The sequence below is a fragment of the Panthera uncia genome, chromosome C2 (genome assembly GCF_023721935.1).
Source record: "Panthera uncia isolate 11264 chromosome C2, Puncia_PCG_1.0, whole genome shotgun sequence".
NCBI classification, from domain to species: domain Eukaryota; kingdom Metazoa; phylum Chordata; class Mammalia; order Carnivora; family Felidae; genus Panthera; species Panthera uncia.
Window position 1 is genome coordinate 51,846,489 of NC_064810.1, and position 26,222 is coordinate 51,872,710.

The 26,222-nt window shown below is 36.1% G+C and overlaps 1 protein-coding gene across 4 annotated transcripts in view; it reads right to left on the bottom strand.

Moving 5' to 3' along the window:
• CBLB (Cbl proto-oncogene B) overlaps nucleotides 1–26,222 on the bottom strand; it is a 208,543-nt gene that overhangs the window by 3,676 nt on the left and 178,645 nt on the right. For 2 of the 4 annotated variants that reach the window (XM_049628116.1, XM_049628119.1), the window contains 4 exons: nucleotides 23,765–23,862; nucleotides 23,518–23,649; nucleotides 20,775–20,915; nucleotides 13,060–13,179 (listed from right to left, as the gene is read on the bottom strand). In XM_049628116.1, coding sequence (XP_049484073.1) covers nucleotides 13,060–13,179; nucleotides 20,775–20,915; nucleotides 23,518–23,649; nucleotides 23,765–23,862 — 491 coding nt within the window. The remainder of the gene's footprint in view (nucleotides 1–13,059; nucleotides 13,180–20,774; nucleotides 20,916–23,517; nucleotides 23,650–23,764; nucleotides 23,863–26,222) is intronic. The other 2 variants (XM_049628118.1, XM_049628117.1) reach the window with 2 other exon arrangements.

Genomic DNA, 26,222 nt, shown 5'->3' on the forward strand with positions numbered 1-26,222 from the left:
AGTTGCTTTTCTCTTGTTGCTTTTAAGATTCTCTTGTTATCTTTAATTTTTGGTATTTTAATTATTATGTGTCTTTGTGTGGATCTTTTTGGAGTCATCTTGCTTGGGGCTCTCTGTGCTTCCTGAGCCTGACTTTAGCCTGAGCTACAGAAGCTTGTAGCTATTACTTCTTCAAATAAATTTTCTGCTCTTCTCTCTTCTGGGACTATTATAATACAAATGTTAGTATGTTTGATGTTGTCCAAGAGGTCCCTTAACCTATCCTCATTTTTTAAAATTATTTTTTCATTTTTTCTGTTCAGCTTGGATAACTTCTACTGTTTGGTCTTGTAGATCACTAATTCATTCTTCTGCATCCTCTAAGCTGCTGTTGATTCCCTCTAGTGTGTTTTTCAATTCAGTTAGTATATTCTTCAGCACTGACTGGTTCTTTTTTATATTTTCTTTGTTGAAATTCTGAGATCATTCGCTCTTCTCCCAAGTCCAGGAGCATCTTTAAGACCATTTATTTGAACTCTTTATCTGTTTGAATTAGTTTTTTTTTTTTTTTCCCCTGAGGTTTTGCCTTGTTCTTTCATTTGGAAATTATTCCTCTGTCTTCTCATTTTGTCTGACTCTGTTTCTACATATTAGGTAGATCAGCACTGTCTCCTGATCTTGAAGGTAGTGGTCTTGTGTAGAAGGTCTCCTATATGGCCCAGAAGTACAGTCTTCTCCAGTCATCAGAACCAGGTGCTCCAGGGGTATTCCATGTGTGGTTTATATGCGGGTGGGGCTGGCCTCTCCCCACCCCAGGGCAGGAGTTCCTTCGGGGGGCAGCATGCTGGTCCTGACCATGGCTGCCCTCCAGGTGTGTCAGGGCAGGAACCACTTTGGAGGGACATCTGTAGGAAGTGGCAGGGTGGGTCCACAGGGGAATGCCAGGGTGGGATGAGCAGTGCTAGGAAAGTAGATGGAGGGTGTCTGAACTGGTGACCACCAGCATTGGGCTAGCTAGGCTAAAGGAGGGCAAGAAAGATGGTGCCTGCCAACACTTCCATGCCTGGAAAAAGTTTTTACAGATCTCTGTCCCTCCTGCGCATGTTCTATGATAATAAATTAACACTAATGGCACCGGTCCTTTTTAAAGTGCTGCTTCAGTGCTAACTCTTGGAGTGAGTTTATGTGTGGGCCCTTTAAGAGCAGAGTGGAGTCTGAATTTCCTATGGCCCTCTGGTTCTTCTGGAGTTAATCCCCACTGATTTTCAAAGATATTATGGGGTCTCATATTCCCGATGCAGATGCCTAGGGTCGGTGGGGGGGTACCCAGTGTGGGGCTTGAACTGCCTGCTCCAGCGAGGACCTCTGTCCCGTGATATCCCTCCTGCTTGTGGGCTGCCATTCCAGGGGTTTGGTTCACAGCCACATTTCCTCTCTGCCCCTTCTACCCTTGTCAATGTGGCTTTTTCTTTTTGTAGCTCTGGAAGAGCTGTTTTGCTAGTCTTCTGGTCATCCTCAGAGACACTTGCTCTATGTGTGGTTGCAGGCTTAGTGTGTCAATGAGAAGAGGTGAGCTCAGGATCGACGATGCTACCATCTTCTCACCCTAAAGGTATGTATTTTTGATCCTAGTAGATAACACTAAAAAAAAAATGGTACCTTTTACCAGGAAAAACCCCCAGGAAACCCATCTGTTATATAAGGCTGCTATAATTAATACTGGCAATGTAATTTGCGGATGACTCTTCTTTACTTGAAAAAAATTAGTAAACATAATTCAAGAAATCTAAGTTAAACAAGGAAACACACACACAATGATTAAGTCAACCCGAGGGTAGTGAAGGTACCTCTGATCCTGAAACTGGTATTTTTTCGTTTTACACACAAAATATCAACTAGGGAAAGTGATTCAAATGACCTCTAAAAGGAATCAGGACAGATTTTAAACACAGTTAAAAAAAAAAAAAAGACTTTCTTAAAGCAAAGATTTATTTTCCCAATTGATATTTTCCCTTGAAATTCAAAACTCACATATCCCAGCTCATTTAAACCTAGTCCTCATTGCAATGTTAGGGCAATGTTCCTCAAAACAATGCTGGCATCTCTTCAAAATCTCATAAATGCTTGGAATTTTAATTTTATCATGTATTGGAGCCTACAAATAGAAGTAAAATGGACTCTGTTTCAACTTTTGGCCACTTGTTATATATAAATTTCCATTTATTAAGAATATTTATTCAATTTGGCATAGCTTAATTTTTGTTCGACTGTTTTAATTGGATAGAATAACTCTTTACCAGGTAATTGACAGCTACAACAGAGACTTCACTTGATGTAGATGAGGAACATCACATAGAGATGGGACTGGTCAGATGCATCTCATTCTCACAACTAAGATTTTGAGTGACCTTGAGCTAAGTAATTTACTTGTACAATTCTCACTTTCTAAATCTACTTTCCTATCTCATTTTTAGAGGTATTATTTATCCCTTCTCAGTCAGGCAGTATGCAAATTAATTAATGTAATGGCCTCTTCAGCACATATACTGAGCATTAAAAAGAAAGGACAATGAATTCGCTCTCTATGATAACTGCTATACTTAAATGCTATGGAACAGTAATTACTCTAAATTAATAGCAATGTCAGAGAAGTGTGGAAGAGGGGGGAAAAAAGCAGGGGATTTGTTGTGAGTGCCTATTTTTATACAGAAAGCTTTTAAGGAAGATCTGTTATAACCTGAACTAAGAGTGGAAACTATTAAAAAAAAAAAAGTGGGGAGGCATTTTCACGCTCATCATTAGAGCAAATTACTTAAAACCAATCCTTCTTTCTACACATCTTTTTAAAAAACTTACAGACAGCCTTCACTTTCCCACTTGTCATTTTTTTACAATGTCTAAAAGAGACACCGGGTCCTTATTCTGTTTAGAATGTGTAGGTAATAGAAAGCAGCAGTGAAACAGAAGATGAAACTATCTCATAGTTCCCGAAATGTTATTATAATTTTGGAGTCCGCTGGAATTACTATGAATTTTTCCAACTCTATGGGAATTTCTGTACCTGAATAAATGCCATCCTTGTGTATTCTGGTGCCGCTGCCCATGCTCATCATCGTTTTGAACTATGAGCAATGGCAATGATATCAAAGTAAGTGCAAGAATACTTGGAGCGTGGGTTATAAACAGTACATCTTTTTGAAGCACCAGTTTTACTCGAGGAAGTGAGAAAGTCAGTGTTTTTTTAAATACCAAAATGAATACAGATTTACCAAGGAGGAAAATGTAAAATTTGCCTAAGTTTTTAAGATAAAACAGACTTTGAAGCAACTTCCTGATTGTCCACTTTTGGTTAAAGCCACAGTCTCTGTGCTGTTCAGAGAAAGTGTATCAACAAATGATACAAAATACATACATATATATATATATTTATAACTATATAATTACATGTTATATATATTATCTCTCTATACATAATCTATATATATTTAAAATACTCAGCCTAACATTTGGCCCACAGTAACTGCCTTTTAGAAATGATTATTATGTACAATCTGAGACATAATCTCTGTTAATTACTACTTCATGGCTATTTGATTACAGACACCAAGACTTAGACTACTGATTTTCTCAACTAACAATATCTGAGAATTAATGAAACTAACGATATCTGAGAATTAAAAGAAAAATACGAATTTAACTGATCAAGGCATTAGAAGAAATTTTAAACACATCATCATTATGACTTCGTTATTCTTTAAGATAGATCAACTAACTCTGGAACTTATTTATATCATAAGCTTCAATTGCTATCCATAGAGATACTCTGATTTTATAAGCACAGGTTTTAATACAGCTTTCACTAAATTACAAATAAAAAAATCTTCACATACATAGTGGTAGCTAATTATGATAGTTAAGGCTAAAGTTATGTAATTTTTTAATACATCCAAAAAACTGTTATAGGAGAATTACATTATTAAATTTTTAAGAAAAAAGATTCCAGATATTGTGGTTTGAGAACTAAAACTGTAAGGAAAGACGTTTGAGGCAGTTGAATTGTAGTAAAACCTTAACACTACGTTTTCCTTTATTGAAACACCAAACAAAATCTTATACATATAATTTATCTTTAAACATCTTATCACTAATAACTCCACAGTTCTAACCCTTGAGTGAAGTGAAGCCATGCTTTTCAACTGAGATCTTAATAGAGATAATTATAGAATATTTGGTGTCTTAATATAAAATTCACTCAATATTCTATGACTTTCCTTTAACCTAGTTAAAAAAAATAGTAGTATTGGAATTAATTCCTCTTCTGATGAGACTTCCTTTATTTTGTCAGTGTATTTGGTAATGAGAGCTTTTACCAAACACATTTAACATAAGTCATGTGCTGAAATTCTAATTTTTTAGTAGTATCTTCAACTGCCTTCTACATATTGAGAAAATGAAAAAGCTTCCCCAGAGTAAATGCCACATTTCAGCAGCGCGAGCACAAACATACTTATTCTACTATAACTTGGATTCCCTAGATTTTTAAAGAATGGCATTCAAACCAAAGCACATTATCTCTTACAACAAGAGAAGAGGAAACTGGAAAATTTATAAAAATGCACACATAGCCCGTATAGTTATGGACCTATGTGACTAATATACCCATGTTAAGAAATAAGATTATTAAAAAAAAAAAATGTCTGCCTCACATACAGGTATATATGCGAATTTTAACAATCTGGTGAAATCCACTCTTCTTTTTTGGAAATCCACTTATTTCTGATGAACTATTATGACATTCATATCATTAAAAATCAACTGTCACATCTAATATATTTTTGGGAAGCAATAAAATATTTGGAAGACTGTTGCTATATGTAGACATACATGTACCCAGTCTTTTTAGACAAGAAGATAAGGAAATATTTATAATCAATGAAAAAAGTATTTTTAAAATTATAAAATTTTTTTTAATGTTTATTTTTGAAAGAGACACAGAGTGCGAGACAGAGTCATAGAATCTGAAGCAGGCTCCAGGCTCTGAGCCGTCAGCACACAGAAAAATATTTGACCCCAAATATTTTTAAATTTTTAAAAAATATTTTTCACATAAAGTTGATATTTAGAACAACATAAAAGACAAGAGAAACTGAATTTTTAGGATGCAGCAGTTATACAAGAATCCTTAAAGGTCACCTTAAAAAGGCCTTAATGAAAACATGTCATGCAAAATAAGGACTATTAGAATCCTAAAGGCACACAGCACCTAGTCTCAAGTTTTCAATGGAGAGACCTAATCCAAAAGGCAAAGCCAGCCCCTTTGCTGCTGTGAAATACACTAGTGGACAGCCTGTTAGTCCTGTGAGCTGCATGACAGCAAATTATCTTGATGGAAAAAAAGAATCTTATTTTTCTGTGGTTTGACTGTGTTTGTAAAGAGAGTTCAGGGAGAAGGTTGAAATGTTTGAAGTTACAGCTAGCTGAGGCCTTCAGAGCAATAATCAAGACAATTTTATCACTCAGGTAAAAGCCAGTTGAGGCTTCTGGTAAATCCCTATTTGGGTATATTTTCACAAGGTTGTGACTCAAAGTTCCTCCTTGAAATTTCTAGTGTAATGCTAATCAGAATTCCTACCATCTGAAACCGTATGTGAATGATGTTCCTCTGGGCTATACAGCACCCACATATTATGAAGCAAAACTGTAAAGAAGCTGTGTAAATACAGCATTTTGGCCACAACTTTCAAAAAACTTGAATATATGTTTCTTTTAATCCAGAGTTGGTGGCAGTGAATATGTTATTTTAAATCAGTCATGGTACTTTCCTCAAGGTTATATTTTAATGTTATTCCTTAAGGGATTTGTTTCCTTCTCTTATATAGAGGCTGTCAGATAATGTCACTCCTTGAATTACACATTTTTTCATCTGTCTGGAAATCCAGCCCTTTTGACTATTGTTTCAATGGCCATCCATCGATATATCTGAAATCTTGGAAGGACTAGAAGTTAATAGGCAAGACAGCGTGGACCAAAATTTGAAAAGGTTAATAGAATTTTCTATACTTTTCTGAGATATCTTAAAATGTTAAAACATATAAAACCATAGAGGGACTTCTACTTCTCCCATGCATATCATCAAGTACATAAGAACTACTGTGTTAATAATTCTTAAAGCAACTCATTAATTATCTTTATTCCGAGGTTACGGAATGTATGGCTGTCACTATTAACAAATCTTGTGTGAACTGAGCTGTGAGTTTAAAAAAAATCTTGAAAAAGGACAAAAATCTACATAGGAAAAACTTATGTTTACAATTGTAAGACAAAAATATTGTTTACATTGGTCAAAAAATGCGTGTGTTCAATTCTGGTCCAAAATGGTGACATAAGAAGACCCTTATCTCACCTTCTCCGTGGGGACACACCAACTCTGCACCTATTTATAAAGCAATTCCTCTTGAAGAACTGAGGGCCAACTGAACAGCTTCTGTACAACGAAAGGACCAGGCAAAACAGCAAGAGACATGGAGACTTGGTAATGAAGGGAACCCAGATTTGCCTGCCTTAGGGCACAGAAAAAAAGCTGTGGTTTAAAAGAGCAACTAGAATATAAAGGGACTAGCCCTAGAACCCTGCCCAACAACGGGAAAGCTGCTGAAACTCCAGGTTGGAGAGGCTGGTGAATGCACAGTATATTTCCCCCTCCACCTTGATAGAGAGGATGGGAAGCAGGGTCCAGGCACCCTAACTGGACTACCACCTCACTGAGCCCTCGGCCCCCAGTCCATACCAGCCCTAGAATCCCACAAGGCAGCTCCAACGTGGTGCACCCTGGTCAGCACTCAATACGGTTCCAGCTGTTGCACTGAGGTGGCAAAGGTACAAAGAACCCTGGAACACTTCCTACACCGCTTCAGCTTCAGACAGTTTGCTTGGGCACCCCGGGGTGCAAAGTGCTCTGGGACCTCCTGGCTCACGCCTGCACTGGCTCCGAGTGCCCTGGGCCCCTACAGCCGAAATTGGCTCCAGTCACCCCTCCAGGGCAACTCCGCACTGAGCATCCTGTGACACCCTGGCTTGCACCCACTTCAGCTGTCCTGCCAGGGCGTTCTCTGCTTAGAGATCCCTGGGACCATGCCAGTCTGGGCACACTTCAACTTAGGGACCTCCAGCCAAATGCAACAGGCACACATTCTATACAAAAGAGGACCGTACACGAGACTGTTTCATCATGTTTAGAAGTTGCCATTCCACCTAATTCATAGACACCAAAATCACCCAAAATGACAAGACAGAGAAACATGCTCCAAATTATAGACAAAACCTCAGAAAAATAAATAAATTAACACAGATTATTAGGCATATTGCTTAAGAGTTTAATGAACATAAAAATGAGCACTGGACTGCAGAGAAGAGTAGAACTCAACTTCAACAAAGAGATAAACAATATAAAGAACCAGTCAGAGCTGAAGAATAGAATAAATGAAAAATACACTAGAGGAAATTAACAGTACTTTAGCAGATGCAGAAAAATGGTTCTGTAAGACAGGATAATGGAAAGCACCCAGGATGAGCAGCAAAAAGAAAAAAAGAATTCAAAAAAGAAGGCTAGGTTAAAGGATCTCTTGGACAACATCAAGCAAACATTGAAAAAACATCTCTAACTTGGGGAAGAAAACAGAAGAATCTGGAAGAATTCAGGAAGCATATAGTTCAAAACAAGTTGAACCCATGAGGTCCACACTATGACACATATTCATTACAATGTTAAGATTAAAGATAATTTTAAACGCAGCAAGAGAGAAGCAAAATGTTATATACCAGGGAAACTGCACAAGGCTGATCTCTCAGCAGAAACTTTGCAGGTCAGATGGGAATGGCAGAGTACATCCAAAGTACTGAAAGGAAAAAACCTACAACCAAGAATACTCTACCCAGAAAGGCTGTCATTCAGAATTAAAGGATAGAGTTTCCCAGACACAAAAGTTAAAGTTCGTTGGCACTAAACCAGAGTTAAAAAAAAATGTCAAAGGGACTCTGAGAGGAAAATAAAAGGTCATAATTAGAAGAAAATTGTGAATAAAAAGACATAAACTATGAAAACATATACATAAAATGTGGAGGGGGGAGTGAGAATGTTCTTTGAGCATAGGTTCAAACTTAAGTGACCATTAACTTACTATAGACTGCTATATACTTAGGATATTTATATATGAACCTTATGGTAACCACACACCCAAAACCTATAATAGGTACATAAAAAATAGCTAAGCATAACACTACAGAAAGTCATCAATCACAAGTAAAGAAAGAAGAAAGGAACATGAAAACTATAAAACAACCAAAAATTAATAAAATGGCAAAAAGTACATACCTATCAATAACTACTTTAATGTAAATGGTCTAAATGCTCCAATCAAAGGACACAGGACAGCCAAATGGATAAAAAACAAGACCCATCTGTATGGTGTCTACATGAGACTTGCTTCAGATCTAAAGACACATACAGCCTGAAAGTGAAAAGGTGAAAAAAAAAATTCCATGTGAATGGAGATGGAAAAAAAAAAAGCTAGGGTAGCAACTTATCAGACAAAATAGACTTTAAAACAATGACTGTAACAGGAGACAAAGAAGGGCATTACATAATGATAAACGGTTCACTCCAACAAGAGAATTTAATGGTTTTAAATATCTATGCCTTGAACATTGAAGCACCTAAATATATAAAGCAAGTATTAACAGACATGAAGAGAGTACGACAGCACTATGATTGGGGACATTAACACTCCACTTACTTCAATGGATAGATTATCCAGACAGAAAATCAATAAGGAAACAATGTCTTTGAACAACACATTAGACCAGATGGACTTCAGATATATGCAGAACATTCCATGCAAAAACATCAAGACACATTCTTTTCTAGTGCACATGGAATATTCTCCAGAATAGATCACATGTTAGGCCACAAAGCAAATCTCAGATTTAATAAGAATGAAATCATATGCTACATCTTTTCCAACCACATGTTATGAAACTAGAAATCAATCACAAGGGAAAAAAAAAAAGGAAAAAATTCAAACATGTGGAGGCTAAACAATACACTACTAAACACCCAGTGGGTCAACAAATCAAAGAGGAAATAAAATAATACATGAAAACATGAAAATGAAAACACAACAGTATAAAAATTTTTAAGATATTGAGAAAGCAGTTCTAAAGGGAAATTTATAGTGATCCAGATCTACCTCGGGAAACAAGAGAAGTCTCGAATAAACAATCTAGCCTTCCATTTAAAGGAACTAGAAAAAGAAGAACAAACAGAACCCAAGGTTAGTAGAGGGAAGAAATAATAAACACCAGAGCAGAAACAAATGAAATAGAGACAAAAAAGAAAAAAAAATTGCAAAAGATCAATGAAACCAAGAGATGGTTCTTTGATGAAAAAAAACCAGACAAAATTGATAAACCTTTAGCTGGATCATCAAAAATAAAAGCACAAAATTAGAAACAAAATAGAAATAACAACTGAAACCACAGTAATACCAAGGATTGTAAGAAACTACTGCTATAAAAAATTCTATGCCAACAAAGTCAACAAAGTAGAAGTGGATAAATTCCTAGAAACATCAAATCTTCTGAAACTAAATCAGGATGAAATAGAAACTCTGAACAGACCAATTACTAGTAATGAAATTGAATTGGTAATCAAAACCTCACAACAGTAGTCCAGAAATGAGTTAAAAAATGAGGATTCATAGGTGAATTCTACCAAATATTTAATACCTATTCTCCTCAAACTATTTAAAAAAAAATAGAAGCTTCCAAATATATTCTGCAAGGCCAGCATTAGCTTGATAGCAAAACCACCAAGACAAGGACACCACACACACACACACAAATATCCTTGATGAACATATATGCAAAAGTCCTTAAAATATGACTAAACCACATTCAAAAATACATTAGAAGGACCATTCACCATGATCAAGTGGAGTTTATCCTAGGGATGCAGGGATGCTTCAATATTTGTAAATCAACATGAATATACCAGATCAACAAAACAGGATAAATATCTTATCTTAATAGATACAGAAAAAGCATTGGACAAGATTCAACATCTGGCTGCTCATGATAAAAACTCTCAGCTAAGTGGGGTTAGAGGAAAGAGACCTCAACATAATAAGAGCCATATATGAAAAACACACAGCTAACATCATACTCAATGGGAAAAACTGCACTTTCCTTCTAAAATCAGCAGGAAGACAAAGATGTCCACTCTTGCCACTTTTACTCAACATAGTACTGGAAGTCTTAGTCACAGCAATCAGAGAAAAAAAAAAAAAAAAAAAAGAAAAGGCATCCAAATTGGTAAGGAAGAAGTAAAGCTGTCACTATTTGCAGACAACATGATACGATTTATAGACAACCCTAGACGCCACTAAAATCTGCTAGAATAAATGAATTCAGTAAAACTGCAGGACACAAAATTAATACACAGAAATCAGTTACATTTCTATACACTAATGATGAAGTAGCAGAGATACAAATGAAAAAAATCTCATTTACAATTGCACCAAAAAGAACACAGTACCTAGGAATAAACTTAACCAAGGAAGTCAAAGACCTGTACTTTGAAAACTGTTAAGACACTGGTGAAAGAAACTGAAGATGACACAAGCAAATGGAAAAGTATTTCATGTTCATGGATTGGTAGAATTAAAATGTCATACTACTGAAAGCAATCTACAGATTCAATGCAGTCTCTATCAAAATACCAACAGCATTTTTCACAACTCACAGAACTTTTCACAGAAATGGTACTAAAATTTGTATGGAACCACAAAAGACCCCAAATAGCCAAAGCAATCTTGAAAAAGAAAAACCTAACAGGAGGTATCTTAATCCCAGATTTCAAGATATACTACAAAGCTGCAGTAATCAGAAAAGTATTGTACTGGCACAAAAATAGACACATAGGTCAGTGGAACAGAATTGAGAGCCCAGAAATAAGCCCATGTAATCTACAACAAAGGAAAGAATATACAATGAGAAAAAGACTGTCTCTTTAACAAACGGTACTGGGAAAACTGGACAGCTACATGCAAAAGAATGAAACTCAACCACTTTCTTACACCATACACAAAACCAAAATGGATTAAAAGTGAGTCTTGAAACCTTAAAACTCCTAGAAGAAAACACAGACAGAAATTTCTCTGCCATCAGCCTTAGCAACATTTTTCTAGATAGGTCTTCTCAAATAAACAATTGGGACCACACCAAAATAAAAGGTTTTTGCACAATGAAGGAAACCATCTAACATACTGAGTGGGAGAAGATATTCACAAATGATACATCTGATTAGGGGTTAACATTCCAACTATATAAAGAACTTCTCAAACTCAACACTCCTCCCCCAAAATAATAAAAAAATGGGCAGAGGACCTGAACACATTTTTCCAAAGAATACAAACAGATGGCCAACAGACACATGAAAAAATGTGGAACATCACTATCAGGGAAATGCAAATCAAACCACAATGAGATCACCTCACAGCAGTCAGAATGGCTAGAATCAAAATGAGAAGAAATAACAAGTGTTGGCGAAGGTGTCCAAAAAAGGAACCCTCCAGCACTGTTGGGGGGAATGTAAATTGGTGCATACAACAGTCTGGAAGTTCCTCAAAGAATTAAAATGGAAATACCATATGATCCAGTAATTCGACTACTAGTATTTTGCCCAAAGAAAACAACAACACTAATTTGAAAAGATACATGTACCCCTATGTTTTTGCAGCAGCATTATTTATGATAGCCCAGATACGGATGGAACCTAAGTGTCTACTGATAGATGAATGGATAAAGCTGGTGTGTATGTGTATATGTGTGTATGTGTGTGTGTGCGCGTGCACAGAAACAGACCCACAGAGAACAAACTGATGGTTGCCAAAGGGGAGGAGTATGGGGGGGATGGGCAAGATCAGTAAAGGTGAATTGGAGATACAGGCTTCCAGTTATTGAATGAATAAGTCATGAGGATAACAGGTACGATACAGGGAATACAGTCAATGAGATAGTAATGGCACTGAATGGTGAGAGATGGTAGCTACACTTGTGGTGAGCATACCATAAGGTATAGATTTATCAGATCCCTATGTTGCATACCTGAAACTAATGTAACATTGTGTCAACCGTCCTTCAATAAAGAAAACCACAATCCTTCAATAAAGAAAAACGTGTGTTCAGCATAACCCATACATCAGCCACTCCTCTACTCGGCCATCCACCTATCCAAGAGCCACGTGCTAGGCACTCTTGTGAACGTATGCGGATACAGCAGTGAAGCAAACCATACTCCTATCTTCAAAGCATTAATATTCTAGCAAAGAAGATGGACAAATAAGAATTCAAGCAAACGAACGGAATTTCAGGCGGTGACAGATGCAATGAAGAAAAATAAAGCACAAGAAGAGTGCAGAAAGGGACTGCGTAAGGTATGGGGAACCATTTTAGATATGCTGTTGGAGGAAGGCCTCCCAAAGAAGCAAAGCAGCGGCATTTCATTATTAATGGTTCCGAGTATGACTGGTATTTACTGAGACGGCACATTCTTCCCTCATTCTACGTAATAGCTGACAGGGGAGCACTGCAGTATCACCCTTAAGTAAGGTTGGAAAATTAATAGTTTGGTGCTAATATTAATTCTAAAGAGAATTCTCCCTTTAATAGAGAAACAAGAGAATGCAGCATGTTGATGCACGAAGAGATTTTTCCCATTTCTCATCTCTGGTATGGCAAAACAAAGGTTAGAGAAGGAACAGACTCTGAATCAGAATATGTGCTTTACTGAGTGACAAGGTTAATATGAAAGCTGCTTCTTTTTTTCTTTTTTTTTTCTTATTTGTGGGGCAGTTTCGTAGGGATTCCACTTGTAATACAAGTTTTGTAAGCACATTGTAAAGTGACAAAAATACTTTGCTGGGAGTGCTCATTAAATTCTGTAACGAATAAAAAAGTGCTCTGAAAACCAGCAAGCACTGTATAAATGCAAGGAAGCAGTATTACTATTGTTTGCTAACTCACCTGAAGATGAAGGAAGCGGATCATAGTCCTGTGATGCTCTGTTGGCTTTGACATTTTCGCCTGGTAATCTCCTAGCAGGAGGCAAAGGAACTTGGCCACTTGCTGGATCAAGAAAGGGATCTTAAAAGTAAAGATAATTTTCAAATTAAAATGATTATCTCTACCAAGTGGCTGAAGGAAAAAATCCTAGAAATTCTCTATAAAGATCAAAGGTTTTGGAAATAAATTAGAAAAATAATTTCATGACTGGTATTAACCATTTTCTAATCCATTTGCCTATTTCTAATTTATTCGTCACTCAAATATGCTCCTCCTATTTATTCCTAGATAATACAAAATACTAATTTTATATTTAAAATTTTCAGATCTTAATTATAAAATTCTTAGTGATACAAGCTGCTTCAAATTATTATTTTCTGTCCCATTCTGTCCTACACAATGAACAGAAGCTGTTGTAAAAAATTTTTTTTGACTTTTGCCTATAAGTGTCATTATCAAATCAGTTAATCTTTAAAATGGACCTGACATTCGGGATTTGTGACGATTAAATAAATTCATGTACATAAATTTCCTGTACATATAAAGTGTCTTTTAAAATACTACTATATTGGGCATCCTATGCTAAAAGTCTTATTTTTGAGAGAGAAAGACAGGGTAGGGGGAGGGTGGGGGAGGGGCAGGGAGAGACAGGGACAGAGGATCTGAAGCAGGCTCTGTGCTGTCAGCACACTTTAGGGCTTGAACTCACCAACTGTGAGATCATGACCTGAGCCTGGTTAACCATGTGAGCCACCCAGCTGCCCCTAAAAGTCATTTTTAACTGGCTCACTAAATAGTAAATTCAATTATTAAAAATTGTGCTATTAACATTAAGGTTTGCACATACACTAAAAAGTGACATTTTCAACCACCTTGGCAGAGAGGGGGTATCTGAAACAGTGCAAATTGTGAATTGTACACAAATAAAAAATTATTTTGCTACTTCTGATTATGTTTATTAACTGGAACTGAAGGCAGAAAAATAAATTTTGTCAGTGGTACTATAGTAAATTGTTAGGATCATAAACCTAACTGATTTAAAATTAGTAGTTTATGGATTTAAATCCATAGAACTGGTTTCAGTTCTGAGTAGGTCCACATTACCTCTGCCATTTCTGATTCACTGATAATTTACTTAGCCACACCACTTCTATCTCTGGTTCCTCTGTTTTCTTCTCTCATATTACTTTCTTTTATGTCTGTCAGTATCTCCAGAGGTACTCTAAGTTCTTTTGAGGGCAGGGGTCTTACGTTACTCATCGTGTTTGAATTATGTCCTCTAACACACAGTACCAAGCACGCTGCTTGGCTAATAGCCTAAACTTCAAAAGTATTTGCTTTTAACTACCAAAAACAAACCCAAATAGATTAATATTTTTCACAAATTCAAAATCAGTGAAATCTGAAATGCTACCATAAGTAAAAATTGTAGATATTAAGGATCCGATTATATTTCATTGTTTGAACATCCCTTTAAGTTTGTCATTAAGAATATGTAAGGATTATTTATAAGAAGAAAATGAACACATATTTATACTAGTTTTTGACTAGATAATGTAAGGCAAGAGTTGAAGTCTTTGATTATTATTTTCCTCTCTTGAGTACAGTAATTATTCCTGGCTTTGCTGGAGGCTTTTTGACCTAAGTCAGGCTACTAAACTTGCTTTCATTAAATTCGAGATTAAAATTTGTGTTAGATTTAGCACTTTCAGTATTTGAAGAGTCAATGGTTCAGCCTCATTAACTTTGCTGAAATATTTTAGGAAGCAATGAGAAGATAAATCAAATTCCATGCAACAAATGTTAATCATTTGATTTGGAAGAGTAACCAGTGGAACCAAGTATGGTGATTTCTGCATAAGTTTAGAAATTTCCTCACGATTTAGATTTAAATATTCATAAAATTTACTTTCAGTTATTGTGCATTTTAAACATCACTGATATAACATTAGGTCAGAGGAAAGACTGCCTTTTACAATACACATACTTTTTAAAAATTTCTTTAGGGTAATTTATAGGTTTGTCAGATATGCTGTTACTAATCATGCATTTAAGACTAAACATTAGATTCTGGATATACTACAGGTCATAAGTAGACTAAAATATACAGCTGTATGATAATGCTCCATGAAACTATTTCACTTAAAAAGTCACTAGGTACACTAAAAATATTGTCATAAACAGCAAAAATACTTAGTTCAATTCTGAATCACTACCATACGTCTTCCTTCATGCTAACTTTGCTACTGGGCAGGTATAGGGCACACTGGGCTTCTATAGCAAGTTGTAAAGTTGAAAGTATTCATGCTTCATTGGGAAAAGATAGACAACACAATTACTACGGAGAGTACAATAATCATCAATGGTCTCCTGATAAAAAGAAAATTTGAAAAGCAATAAGGTTTTCAAAAATAAATTCTTCAAAAACTAACCGAAGTAAAATTTTGTATCCACACTTAGAATTAAAACGTACAAATTGAAAATACCATAGCCGATGTACCATTTATATAGTAATAAAAGTTTGAGAAATGAGTGAATAAACATGATGGGATTAATCTATTCCAAAAAGCAAAGTGCTATTGCCTGTGATTTACAGTATGGTAATGCTAAATTGAAAATTTAATACTTCATTTAAAGATTATAAAAATCTAAGGAAAGACAGGGAGGAAAGGTTTGCTCGCTGTAAAAGAAGTGGGAAAATTTGCATCGACCAAAATTATGCCGTGTAAGAAGGAAACCTATCGAATGGTTATCTCAAGGAAGAGGCATCATGGAATGTTTTTCTTAATTCTTGTTTTTGTTATCTGAAATACTTCCAAATTTTTACTCAAGTGTAGAAAAAGAGGCAAATAAAACTGGACAGTTAAAACAGTGGCATATTTCCTCTGGGGCTGTCCAAAGACCATCTGCAGTATTTACCAGTTATCCCCCAAATTTTAAAAGAACAATGCAGGATCTAATAGCTAGAAGGGTTTGAAGAGCTATGTAGGTGAAATAAAATTCCTCTCTCTCTGTGGCCCTCACTCTTTAACTCACATTTACAAAATCCACACTGTGTAGTGATCTGGCCACTGATTAAATCTTCCAGTATTAAAGAACTCACTACCCCTCTGAGATACAATAATTCTTTAAAAATTTTTTAAGAATTCCTTAAGAATTTAGGAAATTACGATGAAATTTCATTCTTAATTATTCTTCTCTGGTCTGCCTTGGAAGGAGACACTGAGGGTATCTAACCCTTCTTTCCCAAATATTGTAACTAGATACAACATGTATGTATGTATGTGTGTGTGTATATATATATATATATATATATATATATATATATATCTCCAAGGTTGTGTCTCTCATTAAATGTTGCAGTTCTTTTAATCTGCTATAGTTTTTTGCAAGCAGGTGTAAATTCCCTTCAGCATCCTGGCTCTCTTCCCCCAGGAATACCCCAGCTCAGTATTTTTCAAAATTGAGCATGCCTCATAGTCCCCTAGAAGGCTTATGGAAACACAGATTGCTGGGTGCAGAGTTTCTACCCCAGAGTTTCTGATTTAGTAAGTCTTCTGTGGAGCCCAAGAATTTTAATTTTTAAACAAGTCCCCCTGGCAGGGGACCTGGCTCAGTGGCTCAGTGGGTTAAGCCTGACTTCAGCTCAGGTCAAGATCTCGTGGTTCATGAGTTCAGTTAGTCAGCTGTGCTGACAGTTCAGAGCCTGGAGTCTGCTTCGGATTCTGTGTCTCCTTCTCTTTCTGCCCTCCTCGCCCCCCACTCGTGCTGTCTCTCTCTCAAAAATAAACAAACTTAAAAAAAATTGTTTTAAACAATTCCCCTGGTGACACTGATGATGCCGGTCTGAAGACTACAATTTGAGAACCAACCGCTGCTCTAGCCCATCAGTCCTTCAACATGTCACCACAGTGGTCCCACGCCAGCCGAGCACTGGGGAAGACCTCACCTCACCCCTCCGATCTGATCTCTGTGAGTGCAACCCTCAAATGTCACGAGCTCCCTTGGTAGCCACATCATGATAGTGTTTCATAAAGGTCATAGTTAACAAAACTGCCTAAATTCCCTTCAATAACTCTTGCTAACAATCCAAATATTCTATTTTACTTGTGAAATTGCATTTCTGGATCCAAATGGAAAACTTTCATTTTTGTAATAAAGTCAAATTTGCTGGCTTTTAGAGTTGAATTGTGACTTTAAGATTAGAAAAGGACTTCAAAAGAGATCCAGGTTAGAAAAATAGTGAAAGGAAGGTTCAATAAGGGCTGCCAGATGTGTTGTGTATTTTGCGCACTGCACAAAGACATGCAGTTATGGGAATGAGCAGAGTTCAAGACAACCTGGGCTTTGTTCCAGGAGCACCGGCCCTGGCACAAAGTGGAAGGAGGGGTGCCTCTTTCAAGCCACCAGCACAAAAGAAGTGCCTCTGTGAATGGAACAAAAGCACATATATGCTAACAAAGTGCAAGGCTGTTTTTGAGGATTCTTGAGGTTTTGTGAAGATAGGACTATAGCCCGTCCAGAATGGATGCTCATGCACAGCAGTGGGCATTACTATTTGCCAAAAGAAATCTTGCATGAAGGCTGAAGACAGAAAACAGATAAAAGAAGCATCAGAGCTGTGCCCTGCTTTGCTTCCCCTCCAGCCCCTGCAGGAATCCTGAGGCTCCTTTGCAGAAACGCAGGACCTTGCAGTTTGAAAACTGCTGTTATAAGGCTGGAAAGGTGAACCTGACTCTGGTGTGCAGGGCACTGAATACTGGGAACAGAGACGGAGGTTTGATTAGGTATTTAATACAACGTCATGAGGAAATCCAATCTTTTTTTTTTAAGACATCTATCCTTTGTCTTTAATTAGGGAGAATGATTTCATCAAGGAAACCAAATCTCAATCATGCCAGTAAAGGTTACACTGGACTAAAATTCTAAAGACTGAACAATATGAAAACAATGGCAGTGCAATGCTCATACAGTCTGTTTAATGTAACAATCACCTCTGTTTACCTTTTATGGTTCTAGAATTATTGAGTCAAACTTTCATTTATCATTTAGAGAGTATTTCATGAAATTCAATGAAAGAAGAGTGAAGAAAGGTCAAAAGTCTTATACTTTAGATATACAGTGTGTTAAATAATTTGTAAAATGATACTCAAATACTTATTTATGAGTGAAAAGAAACCTACATGTTCTATTGTTATGTAAGAAAAATTACAGTATTTCTTTTGAAAAAGAGGAGAGCTAACACATGTGGCTTAAGAGGGTACAAACTTCCAGTTATAAAATAAATCATAGAAATTAAAAGTGCAGCATAAGGAATATAGTCAATAATACTGATATTACACTGGATGGTGACAGATGGTGACTACACTTATTGTGGGGAGTACTGACTAGTGCATAGAATCACTGAATCGATACGTTGTACACCTGAAACTAATATGACATTGTATGTTAATTATGCTTTGATGAAAAATAAATAAAATTGAATAAAAATAGTTGTCTCAATGGATCTCAGAAAGTATTTGGCAACAGACTAGAAATTTGTCATGTGAATGATATGAAAGGCTAGAAGAGGGAAAAAAAAAGTTTTTTTCTTGGAAGTATTTATGATCAAGGGATGCCAACATTATTGAGAGTGGAATTAGAATACCTCCATGTATAAAAGAAGGTCAAGAATGACAGTCCCAGGTTCCAACAACACTGCCTTGGCCCTATGCTAACCTCACACCACAGGTTAAGGCTGACTACTGCCAAGATGCCTGGCAGCCAAGCAAAATAAAAAACAAGCAAAACTCTATAGGAAATAAAACCGTTTATGTAAGTTTTGTTTTAATGAATAAAAGGGGCATTTTCATTCTGTAATTTTTTAATAATGAGAGCATTTTTGTGAAGTTTTTTATATGAAGCACCATGAAAAATTAAATTATGATAAAGAACTCAAATGTTTTACAACTAACTCTTTTGATTAAAAACAGGTAGACGTCTGTATTTGTGTAAAATGTTCTCTTCCAACTCCTGGAAGGCTTGACTTAATTTTAAAAGAAGGTACTACACTGGCTTTTACTTAATGGGGCCTAAATCATATATATAAAAGGTAATAGATACACTGCAGGAATCTGACCAGAGACTATCCAGAAATTAGCCTTGGGAAAGGTTAAGATTTAGAGTAATTTTTTTTTTTTTTTTTTTTTTTATGTTCGAGTCCACGTGTAAAACAAAGATTTGAAGGAGAGAAAAAGATAGCAAATGTTATCAGTGTTTATAAGAATGAACAGAAGTCTCATAGTTATCTATGCTTTCTGCTTGGATTCGAAGGCATATGAGTTTTCACCCTCTGATTAGCAGTACCCAGTGAATTCACTCCAGGAGAGCAGGGAGGCATCCAACAGAGCGGGTGACACAGAAGACAATTCAATCAGTATTTACTGATGAAAAAGTGAACTCAAAATTATTTCTTAAACTACTTTTAGAACCTGAAGCTACCTATTCTAAGTTACAGGTGTGTAATTTGTGGGTCTTATCATATATGACCTCAAACATTCTAGGTTATCAAACTAAGTGGAAAAGAAAACCCTAGAAGAAACATGAGTGCTGAAAGTGAATGATAATAGTGAAGATTCACAAGTTTTCACTGAGGCACAGAGGAGGCCAAAGCACAAATTGAGCACTTATTAAAAACGGATTTTAAAGTTTGCTTATTTATTTTGAGAGAGAAACAGAAAGAGAGTGAGAGAGTGAGAGAGTGAGAGAGAGAGAGAGAGAGAGAGAGGGAATCTCGAGCAGGCTCAGTGCTGTCAGCACAGAGCCTGACACTGGGCTCAAGCTCACAAACTGTGAGATCATGACCTGAGCCAAAATCAAAAGTCGGACAGTTAACCAGCTAAGTCTCCCAGGCACTCCACTTATTAAAATCTTTTAATGATTTATCTAACATACAAATGTATCCAAAGTAAATTGAGATAAATGTTTCTGAACACAGATCAGTCTCACCAATATGACAGATTGGAACAGTTAATATCAGCAGATTCACTGTAACTGATTATTTTTTCCTGACAGTTCTGACTAATGGAGCAGATGGCTTATTAAGTCTCTTTATTTTTATTTTTACTCCTCACTTGAAAGGTTTAAAAACAAGGTATGTATTAATTTTTCCTGGAAAAACAATAATTTGAGTAGATATATTGAGACATTAAAAATAACGATAGTAACAATAAAATGTAGATATTTCAGAAAAACTTCTCCATTAATGCTGTAATAATGCAATTTACCAAAATATTATCTTTTTGAATAAAATTATAGCCATAGCTAGTAAAATTAAAACTTATTAGAAAAACATACGGTACACAGAATTGGGACAGTCTAAATTCTGTCGTCATCACTACTAGGTTAATCACGGAGCCCTTTTGGTTCTCAGGGAAGCCTTTTGTGACATTAGGGTGTTATGTGGATTGGAGGAGCTCCACAGAATCTATGATTCCTATCGCTTTTGTCATTTGTGGAATCCTTTGCATTAAAATCAACCAACTGACAAGCAAACCTACGCAATTTCTCCTTTTCTCTACCCAGAATGTTCTGCTAGGGAGCTAGAAACCAATAAATTACTGATGCTTATTTGACGGTATGATCTTAGAAATATTCTTGCTTTAAGTGAAAAGTTTTCTTTGGCTTTTTCCTCTCACCTGAAGGAAGAAGGAAAAGGTCCTGTCCTGAGGATGGTCGGCTATTGGAGCCAGGAGGTTTTGAGTGTTCAATGAGGCTGTGCCTTGCAGGCGGTGGGGGAGGTGGCAGGGATGGGGGGAGGGCATCAAAAGCATCTTCACCTGCATTTAAAGAAAGGTGAATATCAACAGCAAAACCTCATTAATGAAAACACAGCATCAGGCCAAAGCAATGATTGATTTTCTCTTGCTGCTCCTACAGAACTTCACCGGCAGGGTTTATCTAGCAGTTTACCAACTTTGATAATGAAAGCTAATTATTTTCTGGGAGTGTTTGGAGAAAAACACAGGCACACAAACACACATGTACACGTGTAAACTTTTCCTATCACCCAGGCCTTTCTGTTAAAAAAGCAGTACTGCGGGTTATGAAAAAGCTGATTATCTACTTACAACCTTTATAATAGTAAGACACGGGAAGTTAGAACTAAAAATTATTATAGGTCATACCATCAAAAGCAGAATTCTTTATGTAACAATAAGCGTTCACAGCCTCTTATTAGAAAATCACAGTATGCACAAAAATTTTAATGTTACAGAACAGAATAATCTTTTAAAGTTTGTTCTGAATTTTAATTCATTTAAACTAATGTTCCACATATTTCATTGTTAAAATATAGAAAATGAACATACAGTACAGGAATATATTTGTCTACTTATCAGATATTTCTAAAAAGGAACAGCTAAATATAGAACTATGTTCTGTGGTCCCCAAACTACTTATATCTGCATATTTCCCAGCTTTAGTAACTACAGAATATTGCAGAATGCTTTTATGTCTACTTATTTTTCCCCTGCCACATCTTACTATTCTACTCACATTTTCCCATATCTTGATTCTTTAAAACAATAAAATTGCAAAGTATGTATTTTTGTAAGTAATCTCAAATACTTTGTAAATCAAACAGGATATAAACAAACACGTACATGTTCCAGTAATAAAAATGCATGTATTTAAATTTATCGACTTAAGCCAAAGTTACATTTTAAAGAAAAATGGTTTTACCATTCATCTAACTTGCCTTGCAAAAAATATTCAAAACACATTCTCTAATGATCATAAATATTTGTCTAACTTAAAATATTTGAAGGTATGAGGGTGGAGGGAGAGAGCTTTGCTGTCAGCCCAGCCTTCAGCTATTTGCTACATTCATCATCTTATTCATTCAAATCCTTTTTTCAGCCCCTAAATGTCAGGTCCCATGCTAGGCACGTGGGTAACTATGAAGATCAAAATCACAAGGACCTGATCCAAGGAGCTTAGAGTCCACAAGGAGATCTAAGAAAAATTCACAAAGAGGTATGATTCACAGGTGAAAGTATCACAGGTCCCACAGAGAAAGCTACACGCTTAAGAGGGAAGGGAAATGTAGAAAGTGGCATTTAGCAAGGTGTTACCAAGAACAGGAAGGCCGGGGATATCAGAGCCTCAAAACCATTTATTCATCAAATGCTAGGATGGTGTCTTCTTGACAGACTGAATAGTATAAAATAAATAGTATAAATAAAGCATGAAATGCACATGAAGAGCTAGAGGAAGGTTGAGCTGTAAAGACAGGCGGGAACACTGATCTGCACTGTCCGATGTGGTAGTCAGCATCCACACATGGCTATTTAGCTTAAATTAAAATTCAGTTCCATTCACAGTCACACATGTGAATATATACATTCATCACTACATAAAGTTATATTGGACGATGCTTGATTTAGATCATCAAGACTTGGGTAGCAGGTCAAAAACCAGCATATAGGAAGAAGTGGGAGGGAGAAAAAAACTGGAGGTAAAGAAGTTAGCAGGTGCTTGTAATTCATGTAGTTGAGAATGAAGCACTGAACTACAGAAAGAACAGGAGCAAAAGACACTGCTGTTACATAACTAGAAACACTGGTTGATGGGGTTTGTGGAAAAACTCAAGAGTCATTTCACATTTCTGGGAGCCTAATAATTAATTCACATAAGCCTATAAACAGACCTTCATCATACGTTATGTTATGGTGACTTGTGAAGCCTTAAGGTGTGTGGAGATTCTAATTGTCTTCCTCTAAAAATAGGAGAAGCTTCCAACTTAGAATTAATGAAATCAACACAGATACCAGCACCAGCCAAGTTTAACATATATACACACATGCACCTTCATGCATGTACACACACACACACAAACTAGTGTACTTCATATTAAAATTTGAACCAGAAAAATTGAGATTCCTTGGATGTGTAGTTGCAATGATTCTATGACAGAATCTATTTCTCAGTTCTCTAGAATAAAATATGTAAGTTTCCAAAATGTAATTAGCTAAGTGAATGGGGTCATTGTATCCTGAAAGAAAAAGTAAGTACACATTCATTAAAGAATTGTACTTAAAGAAAATCTCAGATGAAGATTTCAAGTCTAGTGGAACACAAGGCCTCAGGGGAAGGAATGATGCTCTGATAGGTTTTTAAGATTGCATTTAGTACATGAGGAGACATCTTGATAACACGCAGATTGATGGCCAACTACGTACACCATTGCTTCAATCATATAAGTGGAATAATGGTTACATGAATTTAAGAGCCACCACTATCCAGAGAATCCATTCTAATTCAGACCAACTCATAACCTTGTAAGTCTGTGTTACACTGAACTCTGAATTCTAATAATTCAGATATTAACTGAAAGAAGAGGCAGGGTGGCTTATTTGAAAGATTTTTAAAGGTTTCAACCTAATGGAGGGATGAGAAGATCATAATCAGAGGGCGTCCTGTTGAGTGAAGAACCATGCTTTGGATTGTCCCGAGTTGGAGGCCTGGCAGGTGGTAATGGCACTGGATCAGAGGCTGAATCAAAAACATCTCCTAGAGGATAACACAAAATCTTAATGTATTTTCAGTACAACAATGGCATGGAATTTTGCCTTTAAATTCTGACCATTAAGATGAAGAACACAAAGAGGATAGGTTTTATACATACCCTTTAAATATATGCCTAATTCAGGGATGTTTGGTTTCTTCATCTCTGAAGATGTACCATGTGTTCCATTCAATATACAATGACCATTATCACAGGACCTAACACAGAGATCAAAGAACAAAAATCATAAGGAAGATTACTTTCCATTTAAAAGTAATTTGGAGAGGTGATAGGAACTAGCAACCCTGCTCATATGCTAAAGTTTGAAAATAAATGTGATTTCCTTTTCTGGAAAAAGTATAAGAAATATTATTCAAATATTCTTTTTAGATTTTTTTTTTTGAAAGAGAGAGAGATGGTGCACACACACCTGAGCACACAGGGAGGTGGCGCAGAGGGTGACAGAATCTTAGGCACCATGTCCAGTGCAATGCAGGACCCAGGGCGGGATCTCATGACTGAGATCATGACCTGAGCCAAAATCAAGAGTCAGACACTTAACCAACTGAGCCACCCAGGCGCCCCTATCCAGATATTCTTACTGAACTATTTTTGCAAAGAAATAAAATAAGTAAAAAGATAATCTTTTTAAAAAAATGAAATAAAGAAATACAAGCACCACAAAAATTGTTGATTTCCTAAACACATCTGTGAAGTTAACACATCATTCTGGACAAGTTCAATAATACCTTGTCAAGTTTTTGAAGACAAAAAATGTAGTAAGGCCTGTGTGTGTGTGTGTGTGTGTGTGTGTGTGTGTGTGTGTGTGTATACACACATATACACATGTAATAGTCCCAATGACTTTATTATTTGTTAATGATGTTTAACATATTTTTATTTCTGTAATTTAAGCTTTGCTTAAGGTAAACTAGAGCCCACAAAGAAGGAGAATTATTAAATGTTCTGTAATTTCATTAAAATTTTGATAGGCATATTCAAAGACCTAGGGTCTGTCACAATTTCACTACTACTATGAACAAAACCCTGCCCTTCTGATAACTGTAGAAAAATGACTTTAGCAAAGGCTTTGGGTACACAACAAGGTGTCTGTAAAGGATAATACTTACTGAAGCAGTATTTTTGTTGTTAGTATTAATACTTTGAACTATGTGTTCATTAATACTATGAACACAATGGACAAAACTGGGGCCTGGGAAGATATTAGGAAGAGAAAGTACAGAGCATACTTTGTCTTTAGAATATAGCTGTGTAACAATGAACTCTCTGCTCACCAAGCTATTCTGTTCATAAAAAGCTATAGAAAACAGAGTTTACATTTTCCGTTTCTCTGATTTACTCTGAATTCTTGGGGCAAAGTAAAAGTACATACATAATGGAGGAGATAGCGGATATTTAAATAGTTATTGCAAGAGGGCTTCATCTGAAATTCATTTCTATTCTCTCCGGTGGCCACATCTGTTTCAGGGGCCAGAGATGGTTCGTTTTAAAATAGTTATCATGTATTGAATTTTCATAATAATGATGGATTTTTACTGAAACTGAATTGAATTATTCATCTACTGTTTAACTTTTTCTGCATATTGATAATTTATCTCTTCTGATGTTCCAAAGGGTGGGGGGAACATATTAGGATAGGAAGTATTTAAGCTTACAGAGTGCTCTGTGGAGGAAAGAAGGTACTTCATCCATTGGCTTTCAAGAACAAAAAGATAAAAAATTCACTCCTATTAAGTTTAGGGATAATCAACATTTATTACTTCTCTATAACAATGGAAAGATAGTAATGGCGGTCATAATTCAAATTTATTTTCAGGATTTGGGAGGTCTGCCACCAAAAATCTCATCTGATATGATCTAACAATTAAAATTCAAAGCATTTCAAATATACCTCTCACCTCTTCAGCAAGGAAAAAAAAAATGAAATCCCAAGAAGACCAAAAAAGCTCATCTTATTTCAGTCTTTACACATTACTATACATTTGTAGGAGCCAAAGGGACTAAAAATTGTGACCATTTGTATTCGATATGAAGGAATAACTTTCCTCTAATAAGAGTAGTAGACATTTGGTTCTTCCAAAATAACAAATTGCCTCTCAGTCATTTATCTTCTCAAGGACACTATTTTATCAACAAATGTCTTAAACACCAGTGATTAGCAAGAAATGAAATGGTTCTTGTTTTGAAATATGAAGCCCTAGACTGCAGAATGTTAGTGATCCTGGTTAAGAATTCTGTAGAGTGTTGATAATTTTAACCAGGATCACTCATTTAGACAGATCTCTGGTTAAAATGAATATTTGCTTCTCTTTTCCAAGTATTGCATTTCACCTTGGTGTGATAGTCTAAGATAGACACTAAAAAATTCTATTTAGATTTTTCATCTGAAAAGGAGGGAACACTCCACTCACAGAATGCTTTCCATTGATGGACTTGACCTTAAAACGGAAACGACGCACGAAGATAAGACAGATGGCTGAAGTGTTCAGTAGTTTTCCTATCCTCAATCAAGAAGTGCTGGAAGGCAGGAAGGCTGAGCCACCAGCTGTAGTGAGTG